This window comes from Apodemus sylvaticus, chromosome 9, assembly GCF_947179515.1.
Source record: "Apodemus sylvaticus chromosome 9, mApoSyl1.1, whole genome shotgun sequence".
NCBI lineage: Eukaryota > Metazoa > Chordata > Mammalia > Rodentia > Muridae > Apodemus > Apodemus sylvaticus.
The window spans coordinates 81,149,554-81,162,622 of NC_067480.1; the positions used below are offsets into that span (position 1 = coordinate 81,149,554).

The window sequence follows — 13,069 nt, forward strand, 5'->3', positions numbered from 1 at the left end:
TCACACCAGGAGCAGAGGAGCAGGCCTTCAGCCTTTCTAGTCAAAAGATCTCCTGGTCAAATTCTTCCAATGAAAGGAAACTAAAAGACAGGCTGAGCTGCTCCTATTTACAGGAATAGCTGTAGGAGGTAGAAATAGGCAGTCTGGAGGAAGAAAATAGGCAGTCTGCCAACTCTCAGACAAGGCAAACATGGCAAGAGGTGGGCTGCAGCCTGCTGCTTGCACAGCCCCGGGCACAAACACCATGAGGCTTCATGAAGACAGTAACCCTATATATACACACATTCTCATCAAATGTCCATTTTCAGGATTGGAAAGCTTGCCCAGGGCAGGGGCTACAGCGTAAGAAGCGGTGCCTGTCTATCATGTGCAAGGTCCTGGATTCAACTGTCAGCAGTAAGTGAGAAGAAAGGGGCCCATTATAAAACCCAGCCACATCCAACAGGCACCTGCCCTCAATTTGTCAATTATTACTCTGGGGAGGACAAAGGCCACATGACACAAATAGTATGCTCCCCACCATAACCATAACTGAGAAAGATGCTTTATAAAGAGACCTCTTAGGTGATCCAATCCCAAGTTCTCGTCACTGGCCTCACTACAGAGTTAACCTCCACATGGCTTCTGTGCACTCACTACCAGGTTCAACTGACCATGGCCTCCAAAGGGATACTGAATGCCAAAGGGCTTAGAGTCCAGATCTGAGTTTATTACGTGTTTGAACTTGAGTATGTGCCTTACTAATTCTGTTTTCTTTTATAAGATGCATGTCCCTAAGTCTCTCTATCCAACCACAACTTACAAAAGGTCAAACATCATTCAGTGATCACGGGAAAGTTACTTACTTCTTTTCCTAGTGTTCGAAACATCTGGTTGATCACGCTTTCCAAAAAAAAAGTCATAGCTTCCCACTGCACATATGAAGGTGAGAAGATGGAGCAGAAGCCTCCCTCTCCAGTTCCAGCTGTAGAACATGCTTTTGAAACACACATGCAAATACTCATCAGTGTGGGAGGATAGCAGAAGACACAAAGAGCCGCAGCTGGAGTCTCACGGCCACGTGGTAATGTGGAGGTACAGGGGCAGGTGGTCTTACAGCCCCCCACACAAGCCTCATCAACTTGCTCTGCTCCCACCTCTCCGTGAACCACCTGAATTTACCTTTATTCAGGCTCTGGAGAATATGCATGGAAGGAAACTGTATGGCTTACAAGGCATTTGAAAGATATGAATTGCTTCTCTCCTTAGGTGAAATCTAGGAGATCCCAAAAAATTAAGATGTTTGAGATCATAAAGAATTGTCCCAAGCTAGGGCTCTTGCTAGCACGAGCCTTATCACTCAGCATTTACTGACAAGGTCCTGTGTGGATCCCCTAGGGTTTGGGGATGCTAAGGGTAGCCATGGGAACACCACACACAACGGCTGAGGGATGAGGACAGTTAGATCCAAGACCAGCTTGGGCTACATGCAGAGTTCTAGATCAGCCTGGGCTAGACAACCTGTTACATACACACATGAATGTGGGCGCGCGCGCGCGCGCACACACACACACACACACACACACACACACACACACACACAGAGGCATTCTTAAGTTACAAGATACTGTACTACATCCAATAGTCTCACAGCAATTCTCAGGGCTATATCTAGAGAAATGATCTAGGGTTAAAACTTCATAAACATCACCAGACCCCTACCACCTGCCAGGAAAAAGTCACAGACAGATGCTAATAGGCATTCCAGCCTATGTATATGCTGCCATTCACTAGCTTCTTTGTTTTGTTTTGTTTTGTTTTTTTGAGACAGGGTTTCTCTGTGTGGCCCTGGCTGTCCTGGAACTCAGAGATCCACCTGCCTCTGCCTCCCGAGTGCTGGGATTAAAGGCATGTGCCACCACCACCAGGCCATTCACTAGTTTCATCTGGGTTTTCTCGGTCAAGTCACCAGACCTTCGGAGTGGATTTACAGTCCCAAGTGAATGTTACATCCCATCATTTACATTCTCAGTACACTTGGAATGACCGTGACTGGGGCATGACTTGTCCTTATTAAATCACTACTCCTGCCTGATTAATCCCACCCACTAAGCACAACGAGTACAAGAAAGAGAGATAAGGCAGACAGACAAGTTCAACTGCATGAAGCACTTGCATAGAGGTAGGGATTTTGGTTTTATGTAAACTAAGACTGCCCAAAGGCTCAGAGTGATATGGCAAGTCTTTGAATTGTTTCGGCTATGCCTAACCAGAGATCCCTTCTCAGTCTATATACTGGTACTTGTTTAAAGTCAAAGCTAGGTCTAGACACTCAGTAATAAAAGACAAAAAGCAAAAACTAACAGTTCACAGGTCCAGTGTCGATAGCAGCTGACAGCTGATACTTGAGCCATTCTGCCGCCATCTGGAAGCTAGTCTTCGGATCCAGTCGACACACGCACCTCACCACCTCTCCATGCTGGGCTCGGGAAGCTGCGAGAGAAGGGCATGATCAGCACCGGCCCACGAACTCAAGGGATTGTTTGCTCGGCTGCTGGGGCCTGGGGCGTAGACTCACGGTCTAGATCACAATGTCTCAATAGCTTTGTTGAATTAATGAATCCAAAACCCTTAAAAAGTGTATTACCTCCAAAAATGTTTTACCAGCTAGAACTTGCAAGCAGCAAACTAACATAGATTTGCCACATCTATGAAAGTAAAGGGAACAGCTAGATGGGGCATGAGGGGGGCTGTGAGAACAGCCCAGCTCCTCACAACAGGTACATCACGTCACAGTGATGGGAAGGGAGAAGTCAAATGCACAGGCTCAGCCTCCATCATGCTGAGAGGTGCCTCTAGGACCCTTCTGCAATAAAGACCTGCAAACTAGCCTGTAATCCCAGCACTGGGGAGGCAGAGGCAGGCGGATTTCTGAGTTCGAGGCCAGCCTGGTCTACAGAGTGAGTTCCAGGACAGCTAGGGCTACACAGAGAAACCCTGTCTCGAAAAACCAAATCCAAAAGACAAAAAAGATCTGCAAACTGCTAAGAGAACTACTCTCTAGGTCTGAGGACTGCTAAGAGGAAGGCTCAGGTGTCACACCCAGGATTACAGCACTAAATGCCATTCTGAGAATGCTCGGAGAAAATTTCAGGCACTTACAGTTGAAGAAAGCATTGAAGTCCTCATCACTGTCGAAATCAAATCGGGAATATTCACAGCTGGGGCTGTCTGTCTTAGAAGGAAAGCCCATCTGGAAAGATAAAGGGAATCAGTGGGGACAGGGATAAGGATGGACCACTAAGGAGAGGACGCGACCCCAGCAGCCAAAGCTAAGAGGAGCCAAGGCTTCGTGAAGTCGTTTACGACAACAAGAACAGCATGCTCTCCGGCTACCCTGCACCAATGTTCTGCAGAGTGGTGAAACAGAACACAGAAAGCTGACGTCATTTCTAGATTCCTCAATAACTTCAGGGCCCATTTAGGGTCCAAGTCTGAACATGGCCCCCTAAAAAGGTAGAAATTTTATATGGAGTAAGATGCGGGACCAGAAATTGCTTATTTCATCATGTACTTAGCAAGAGAGGCTGATTATCATGGCCCACACCTACATTCCCAGAATTTGAGAAATGAGGCAAGATGATTTCTCTCTCCAAATTCAAGGCAAGCTTTTTCTACATAGAGTTTCTAGGCCAGCCTGGGTTACAGTGAGACCCTGTCTAAAAACAAACCAAAACCAAAGCATAAAAACAAATCAAGACAACAATAAAAAGAAATAAAAAGGTATTGTAAACTCATAATAAAATCAGAACACACTATGTGTTAAACAGATTCTTGAGGAAACAGTGTTCTGTAGTTTGGCTTTATACCTTATGATGAAGGCTGGGGTAAGTTCATATGTATGTGTGTGTATCTTGCCTAGTATGCACAAAGCCCAGAGGGGAGGGCAGGGGAGGAGAGGGAGGGGGGGAGAGGAGAGGGAAGGGAGGAGAGGGGAGGGGAGGAGGGGGGGGGGAGAGGAGGGGGAAGGGAGGGGAAGGGAGAGGAGGGGGAAGGGAAGGAGAGGGAGGGGAGGAGAGGAGAGGGAAGGGGAAGAGAGGGAAGGGAGGTGAGGGGAGGAGAGGGAAGAGAGGAGAGGAAAAGGAAGGGAAGGGAGGGGAGAGGAAAGGGAGGGGAATAGGAGGAGGGAGGGGAAGGGAGGGGAGGGAAGGGAGGGGAGGAGAGGGAAGGGAGGGGAGAGGAGGAGAGGGAAAGGAGGGGAGGAGAGGAGAGGAGAGGGAAAGGAGGGGAGGAGAGGAGAGGAGAGGAGAGGGAAGGGAGGGGAGTAGGAGGAGGGAGGGGAAGGGAGGGGAGGGAAGGGAGGGGAGGGAAGGGAGGGGAGGAGGGAGGGGAAGGGAGGGGAGGGAAGGGAGGGGAGGAGAGGGAAGGGAGGGGAGGGGAGGAGAGGGAAGAGAGGGAGGGAGGGGAGGATCAACAAAGGGTCTGGCAGCTGCAGCTCTTCCAGATCTGACTTGTACACACAAGCTTATGAACAGGTCTCTGCAGAGTGAGCCTCCTTGCCACCACACTCCTTCTGTGCAGCCCAACTGAACACGACTGTCAGAGACAATCCTTAGATATTACTGCATCTTAGACTCGACCTGACCCCACCCTCACACAATGGCACAACACTCTGCTAATCTGCTTTTAACTCCTAAGCAGCAATGAGCTAGCTCCTGGTCCTGTTCTTTCCCTAGCACCTTGCTCCATCTTCATATTGAAGTGTTCTAAATTATGGAAGAACAGGTGTGACAGCCATTCTGAGCTGCCTTCTTCCTCAAGAGAAGAATTCTCTTAGAGGAGTTTAAGAGATTCAACAATGCCAGTTTTACATCCTCTCACCAACACGCTGAACACTTAGGATTTCCACTAAGAACACTTTGCATACCTAGAATTCCCACTGAGAACACGCTGCATATCTAGGATTTCCACTGAGAACACACTGCACACCTACGATTTCCACTGAGAACACTGCACACAGCACACAGAATTTCCATTGCTTACCTTGACCAAGTTTGTCATAGAAGCACGAAGGTATTTTGGTATTACTGCTAACAGTGACGGATCACGGGACAGAACTTCATGCCTGAAGAGGGCTCCCCACGTCATATGGGTTGAAGACCGTAGAAACTAAACCAAAACAAAAACCTCCACGTCAGCATAAAGATTTAGATATTACTTGAGCAAGACTCAGCCTAGCAATTATCAACAATCATTTTCCACAGGAAGCAATCGCTACATTTTGAAATAGCTTCTGCAGTGCATCAGGAATGGATGACTCGCTATGACATGGCAATCAGAGATGTAAGCCCTGGAGTGTGGTCAGGACACCACCCAACTCTCGGTCAGAAAGGGAGCCAGAAGCTGGGCAGTGGTGGTGCATGCCTGTAATTCCAGCACTCTGGGAGGCAGAGGCAGGTGGATTTCTGAGTTTGAGGCCAGCCTGGTCTACAGAGTGAGTTCCAGGACAGCCAGAACTATACAGAGAAACCCTGTCTCAAAAAAAAAAAAAAAAGAGAGAGAGAGAAAGGGAGCTAGAATCACAAAGTTCTGGGAAACACACCCAGTATTCTCCCTCTTAAAATATGCTTAATTATTTATTACATGTGTCTTGTTGTGTGTCATAACCAGAGGTCATCGGTCATCAGCTTTCAGAAGCTGGTTCTCTCTCCTAGCACTGTGGGCCCAGGGATTCACGCAGATTGCCAGGTTTTATAGCAGGCACCTTTTCCCCACTAAACCTTCCCACTAGGTCCCTGGCAATCCTAAATTAATCCTCCAGTCATTTCTTAGGTTTGGTGACGTGACATTTAGACATGAAGAGAAAATTCTCCAGGCTGTAATGTATGACTTGGGTTGACCATCCTAATATTAATAAGTTATTTGTAGCAGGGCGGTGGTGGCACACACCTGTAATCCCAGCACTCTGGGAGGCAAAGGAAGGCGGATTTCTGAGTTCGAGGCCAGTCGGTCTACAGAGTGAGTAGCCAGGGCTATACAGAGAAACCCTGTCTCAAAAAAACCAAATCCAAAAAACCAAAACACCAAATAAATAAACAAACAAACAAACAAATAATAAAAAAAAAAAAAAGAAAAAGAAAAAAGTTATTTGTATAAAGCTTACCTGACTTGGGTGAGTTGTGAAAGCAAGAAAAGATTCCAGGTACATTCCAAAGTTCACTGGCGTTTGTATGTTAGCATCTAGGGCCTAAAGAAGAAAACAGAGCACATCAGTGGCACTGCAGCAGCTGAACAGAGGTGGTGGGGTAGGGGAGCGGGCTCGACGTGCTGATCCAGCAGGCCTTGACCCACGCCTGCATCACAACACGAGGAAAGCCAGGGCAGAAGCACGCGAAGCTGAAGAGTAGATTAAGAAGTAGACATACAAGCTCAAAACATGAAAAGCAAAGGTAATAAGAAAACATGACTTCATCAGACCTGCTCTGTTTATATTTTTGTGGCTCAATCTATTAAACACCATTTCAATCCAGGCGTGGTCACACACACTTTTAATCCCAGTTCTTGGGGGACAGTGGCAGAAGGATACCTGAGTTTGAGGCCAACCAGGTTTACATAGTGAGATCCAGGACAGCAGAACTACATAGTGAGATCCTGTGTCAAGGAAGGAAGGAAAGAAGAAGGAAGGAAGGAAGGAAGGAAGGAAGGAAGGAAGGAAGGAAAGAAGGAAGGAAACCAACAACCTACCTATGCATCCATATTCACCTTTTTTATCAATAATGACTTAATATACAGAATCTATGAACAACAATGCCTCACCAGCTCCCAAAGTGCTAACATGATTGCTAAGTGAACAACTCCCCAAGCAGCCCCATGCTCTCCAGAGCATACTTGCTCACCAGCAGGGAACACAGCAGATTTCCCAGTGCGCATAACACCTGACAAAGTCTCTTCAGGAAGAGGTAGTGTTTTTCTACCAAGCCTCCTCCATCTGCAGTCCTGTTTGAGGAAAAGAACAGTGATTAGGTTGTAGAGTCAATCAACAGAAGCAAATAGTCCCACCACCTGGAGGATCTACTGCCTGTGCCTCACCAATACAATCTTAGTATTTACTAAAGTCAAAACAGAGGTACCAGGTCAGCACAGGTGGCAAAGGCAGATCTTTTGTGAGTTCAAGGTCAGCGTGGACTACATAGTGAGTTCCAGGACAGCCAGGGCTATAAAGAAAACGGACTCATGCAAACAAAAAATTGACCAAGCCACGCATGTGGGATTTGCCTTTAACTCCAGCAGATTGGCATCTAGCTTGATCTATGTACTAGTTCCAGGTCACCAGGAATACAATGTGAGACTCTGTTTCAAATAAATAATGAACCAAAACATAAAATGACAAAATCCTCTGCTGAAAGACTGATATGGAACATGGCACAGTGTAATACCTTGCCTGGCATTAAATACTGATTCTAAACATAAAATTCCTCAATACTTTGGAACATCTTGAGTTGTATCATCCTCCTCCCCCCCCCCCCCCCAACAGCCAGCACACACACCTATCAGCAGCTACACAAAGACACTGGCTAATGTCCAGGAGGCCTTGCAAAGATTCATGAGTTTGGGAAACTGGGTATTAATGTAACAATTCCTTATACCAGGAACCAAAAAAAAAAAAAAAGTATTTTATGACTTTGGCTAGCTAAATGGCTTAGCAGGTAGAACGATGCACTTGTCACCAAGACTACAGATGTGAGTTCAGTTTATGGGACCCACTGGGTGTTTGGAGAAAACTAGTTCCCACAAGTTATCCTCTGACCAAACACATACTATAATGTGTCCATGTGTATACTTCCATGCAAATAAAAAGGTATAATTAAAAAATAATTAAATGTAATTAAAAATATTTTGGTCATTCATGGTGGTACACACCTTTAACCCTTGCAGAGGCAGGCACTTCTCAGAATTTGAGGCTATCCTGGTCTATATATCAAGTTCTAGGCCAGCCAAGGCTATATAATGAGACCCTGTCTCAAAAACAAAAACGGCCAGATTGTAGTGACACACAACTCTAATAAGGCAAAACAAAAATTGTCTCACTTTCCTAAAGTACTGAGTTTAGATCTGAAATTCATCAGAACCCAATAGCTCTACTAAAAAACCCAAACCCCTAAATTTTAATTTTTTTGATGGTGAAAACTAGCCTGAGATTAAGTAAGATTATTCCCACTAACCAGCACGAGTAACAGCCCGTGTGAAATGCAGATGTAATGGCTGAGACCTGGAGGCAGCAGAGAATGAGAAAGCAGAGACTGGGGGGCTGCAGACAGCAGCGAGGCGTGGGTGCTGGCTTCCTTGCTGCCTGTGCAGAGCTGCCTATTTCCAATCACAGCTTTCCTAATGTGGGGGTGGTTGTGGTATGTAACCATCTGAAGAAATATGTCTATACCTCTGCGTGTATACCAGTATCTACAAACTTAAGAGATGGACCTTAGGAGCAGTAATCACAATGACAACCAAAGCTGTTATTATTCAGGTACCAGGATTCCTTAAAAACCAGATGCATTCTTCTAAAGAAAGTAAGTCAAACTTAAACACCATCTTAGCACGGACAGTTAAAGGTCACAAGCACACATCATGCTTCTTACTCGTCGGTTCATACTTGTGTTCAGGACTCAGACAAAAGCCTCAAAAAGAGGGCATCCCAGAGATGGTTCATATTCTCATTCATTCCTATTCTCTCCCTGTCCTTCCCTTGCCAAAACATAAAAACAAAACTGAAGAGAAAACATACTGTGTGTGTGTGTGTGTGTGTGTGTGTGTGTGTGTGTCATGGGGGCTGAGGGCAGGTGGGGGAGATTTCAAAGAACTTGGGACAGGGGACACTGTAATCAGAATATATTGTTTTAAAAAATATTCTCGGGCTAGAAAGGTGGTTAAGAGTGCTGGCTGCTCTGCCAGAGGTCCTGAGTTCAATTCCCAGCAACCACATGGTAGCTCACAACCATCTGTAATGGAATCCAATGCCCTCTTCTGGTGTGTCTGAAGACAGCTATAGTGTACTCACATAAAATAAATCTTTTAAAAAATATTCTCAATAAAAATTAAATGATTAAAGACATACAATCGTGCTGCAGGACTGGGTAAGCTGAGCAGTGGCAGTGTTTTCTCAGCTGTGTGAAGCCTGTCATTCAAGCCTTTGCACCAAAATACACAAAAACACCCACCTAAATTAACACAATTAACACAAATTAAATACACAAAAACACCCACCTAAATTAACAGCTGGGGGATAGCACCCATAGTTTCTGTCCTGGTGGGGACCTGAATTTGACTGTTGAACACATCTGTAAGAGGTGTGTGTGTGTGTGTGTGTGTGTGTATATGTGTGTGCGTGCGTGTGTGTGTGTGTGTGTGTGTGTGTGTGTGTGTGTGTGTGTGAGAGAGAAAACAGGCAGATTCTAGAACTTATTGGCCAGCTAGTCTAGCCAATCAGCTAATTCCAGGTTTAGTAAGACAACAGCACAAATAAACAAGGTGCACAGTAATAAAGGACCCACACACATACACACCAACTTCTACACACACACTATAAAATAGAAAACAAACAAACAGAAGAAATCAAAGCAAAACCCAAATCCCATCGGAAGCCCAAAGCGTCCTAAGAGGCAAAGGCAGACTCACTGTGCAGCCGAGAGGATGTAGTGCATAGCAACGTCTCCAAACAGGATCATCAAGCGCTTCCGGTCCTCCAGCTTGCCCTGGACCCAGGCAGGAAGACATGGTCATCCAAAACACCAAACTGAAACCCCCAGTACTGATGTCTTCTACACCTCTAACTGACATTATAGTGAACGCTAAGCTTTAGTAGTACTTTAAGCATCAAATGGCAAGAATTATGACTATTTCAAGTGCCAGTGTGTTAAGCCTAATAAATGTCTATATATTATGCCAATGTTTCAATGTTGTAAACTTTTGTCTAAAGGGGTTGGAAGCAGTGAAAAAGTTGTGCTCAAGGATAATATCACAAAGTTTAATTGCCCTGAAACACACAGCTGACGGGACAGAACAAGGACAGAACAAGCTTACTACAGGGTTTGAATGAGAATACTCCAGCCATCAGGTGTCTGAACACAGCGCTAGTGGCGCTGCTTGGGGAAGGTGTGGAGTCTTTAGGAGGTGCAGCTTTGATGTACACAGTATCAAGTATGGGGGTGGGGGACTTTCCAAAATATATCGCCTCTCCTAGCTTCCACTTGTTCCTGTCAACATGCCTGCTGCCATGATGGGCTCTCACTGTTTCCCTCCACAGGCATGTCTGGGCACTGACGCAGAGTGCCCACCTACCTTTCTGCTGACTGCAATGAGCAGACACTCGGCAGCTCCTAACTGCAGCTCCTGCTCATTGAGAAGCAGGCACAGCGTCTCCACGAGTTTACAGTTCTCAGCAGTGATGTGGTTCAGAGACACCCAGTCAATGTAGCCCGCGAGAGTGTTCAGTGCAGCGATGCTGACTCGACAGTTGGCTTGAGCCTGTGTGAAATCACTGTTGATTATCAGGTACTGACAACTAAGGTTTCAGTTAAACTTCTATTTTCAAGTTCTGAAATAAAGGTGACTTGTCAGAAAAACTATTTTTCTGTACTAATTACTTTCAGGGAGCCCAAATTTTTTTTCTGAGATGCAACCATCTCTTAGCACACTGAGCCCTGCGGAGTAAGAACATACTGGTAAGGACGGCCACTCATCTTCTTTCAAGAATTTCTACCCATCATCCTCCCCCTCCCAGAAGTGAGGGAACAGACAAATCCCCCCCAAGACAGAGGCCGTGAGTTCCATCTATCCACACCTGAGCATTTGGGAGGTCCCTGCAGTTCTACACAGTGTGCTTACCTCTGCCTCCTGAGATGCATCCGTCTTCTGAAAGAAAATAAAGAACCAAAGTTTTACTGAGTGAAGATGAGGCAGTAACATGCTACCCTCTATTACAGGAGCTGGTTCTTTTCAGACAAGATCTTTGCTATACAGTTCCACTGTGCGTGGAACTCACTACACACCCCAGGCTAGCCGGGCGGTGGTGGCACACACCTGTATCCCAGCATTCTGGAAGGCAGAGGCAGGCGGATTTCTGAGTTCAAGGCGAGCCAGGTCTACAGAGTGAGGTCCAGAACAGCCAGACCTATACAGAGAAACCCTGTCTGGGGAAAAAAAACAAATCCAAAAACCAAAAAAAGGTGTGGCCTACTGGAGTAGGTGTGGGTTGTAAGACCCTCATTCTAGCTGCCTAGAAGTCAGTCTTCCACTAACAGCCTTCAGATGAAGATGTAGACCTCTCAGCTCTGCCTGCATTGTGTTTGCTTGGATACTGCCATGCTTGATGATGGACTGAACCTCTGAACCTGTAAGTCAGTCCAATTAAATGTTGTCCTTTATAAGACTTATCCTGGTCATGGTGTCTGTTCACAGCAGTAAAATCTTAACTAAAATACTCACATAACCTAGGTTGGCTTTGAACTTAAGATCTAGCTGCCTTGGATGTAGCATCCTGCCCAAATTGAGATGGATCAGTGGGAAAAGGCCCTGCTGCTATGCTAAGCCTGAGTCCCTGGATTGATGGCCAGAGCCCATGAGGTGGGAGAGGAAAATTAATTCCCACAGTTGTCCTGTGACCTCCAGGTGTGCGCCATGGCACAAGTGCCCTACCTCATGAAACCGTTTCTGAAAACAGAATAGAAGAGCATTAAAAGATTCATTATTGGGGCTGGAAAGACGGCTCAGCAGTTAAGAGTACTGGCTACTCTTCCTGAAGTCCTGGGTCAACTGCTAGCAACCACAAGGATTTGTTTGTAAATCCAGTTCTAAGGCTTCTGACAGCTTTACAGAGACAGCAATGAAACATGAAATAAGTTACATATTAAAACAATACCGTGGCTGCTGGTTCCCACTCTTTGCTTTCTAGGGGTTAAATGTGATTCTTCTGCTTTAGCCTCCCCAGCAGCTGGGACTACGGCCACGTGCGGCTGCCACCCCTGCCTCATGTGACATCGGAGAAACTCAGGCTTCCTGCATTCTAGGCAAGGTCTCTACCAACTGAGCTACATCCGAATGTGTCTAGAAATGGTCTCATTCCCACCCGGCCTTGACCTCTAGATCCTCCTGCCTCAGCCTCCTCATGGGAACGCATTACACAAGCACACACAGGCTGTAAAGGCAAATACCTTCTTTCCACTATTTTTATTTTGGAAAAAAAATAGTAATTTTAAATACATGGGTATTTTGCCTGCCTGTATGCGTCTGAATACCACAAGCATGTCTAGTTCCTTCAGAGGCCAGAAGGTGGCATCAGAGCCCCTAGGACTGAAGTTACAGGCTGCTGTGGGCCACAATGTAGCTACTGGAACTTGAACACAGGTTCTCTGGAAAAGCAGTCAATGCTATTAACCAATGAACCATCTCTCTGGCCCTATTTTTACTGCTTTCTTTTGAAAGAATATTTGAAAGGCATCCTGAAAAAAAAATGAGTGTGAACTTTTACTTGAACTATTTATTGGAGACAGGATTTCTACTCCTGAAGCTTTGGGGACCAAACATTCTGATTTGGTCCTTTTTTTAAAACAGGAGGAAAAAAGAAAGAAAGCATTTTACTTCTACTTTTTATGCTTTTTTTAGATAATTCTTTGGGGGCTGTGTTCTGATTATAGGATAATTAGCAGCACCCTTTAGGATTAACTTTTTATCCCCTGAACCCCTATCCTTTGTTTTTTTTCCCAAACAGGGTTTCTCTGTTCAATAGCCCTGGCCATCTCGCTTCGTTTATCAGTCTGGCCTCAAACTCAGAGATCTAGCTCTGCCTCCAAAGTACTGAGATTAAAGGTGTGCACCACTATACTACAGTAAATTTTTCTTTTTAAAATATTTTTATTTTCATTCATGTGAAGGTGTGTCAGTGTGAATACATAATCCTTGTTTATTGCCAGTGGAGGCCAAAAGAGATGAGGTCCCTGGAAATGGAGTCACAGTCAGGAATGGTCAGGCGGGTGCTGGGAGGCACACACAGGCCCTCAGCACTCTCTACTGAGGAGACATCTCAAGCTCCAGGATA

At 45.6% G+C, this 13,069-nt stretch overlaps 1 protein-coding gene across 1 annotated transcript in view; it reads right to left on the reverse strand.

Moving 5' to 3' along the window:
* Xpo5 (exportin 5) overlaps positions 1 to 13,069 on the reverse strand; it is a 39,543-nt gene that overhangs the window by 18,432 nt on the left and 8,042 nt on the right. Inside the window, exons 6-14 of the mRNA XM_052192112.1 lie at positions 10,861 to 10,887; positions 10,315 to 10,500; positions 9,652 to 9,728; positions 6,876 to 6,975; positions 6,143 to 6,226; positions 5,023 to 5,148; positions 3,142 to 3,232; positions 2,344 to 2,472; positions 846 to 976 (exon numbers count right to left, since the gene is read on the reverse strand). Of these exons, the coding sequence (XP_052048072.1) occupies positions 846 to 976; positions 2,344 to 2,472; positions 3,142 to 3,232; positions 5,023 to 5,148; positions 6,143 to 6,226; positions 6,876 to 6,975; positions 9,652 to 9,728; positions 10,315 to 10,500; positions 10,861 to 10,887 (951 nt within the window). The remainder of the gene's footprint in view (positions 1 to 845; positions 977 to 2,343; positions 2,473 to 3,141; positions 3,233 to 5,022; positions 5,149 to 6,142; positions 6,227 to 6,875; positions 6,976 to 9,651; positions 9,729 to 10,314; positions 10,501 to 10,860; positions 10,888 to 13,069) is intronic.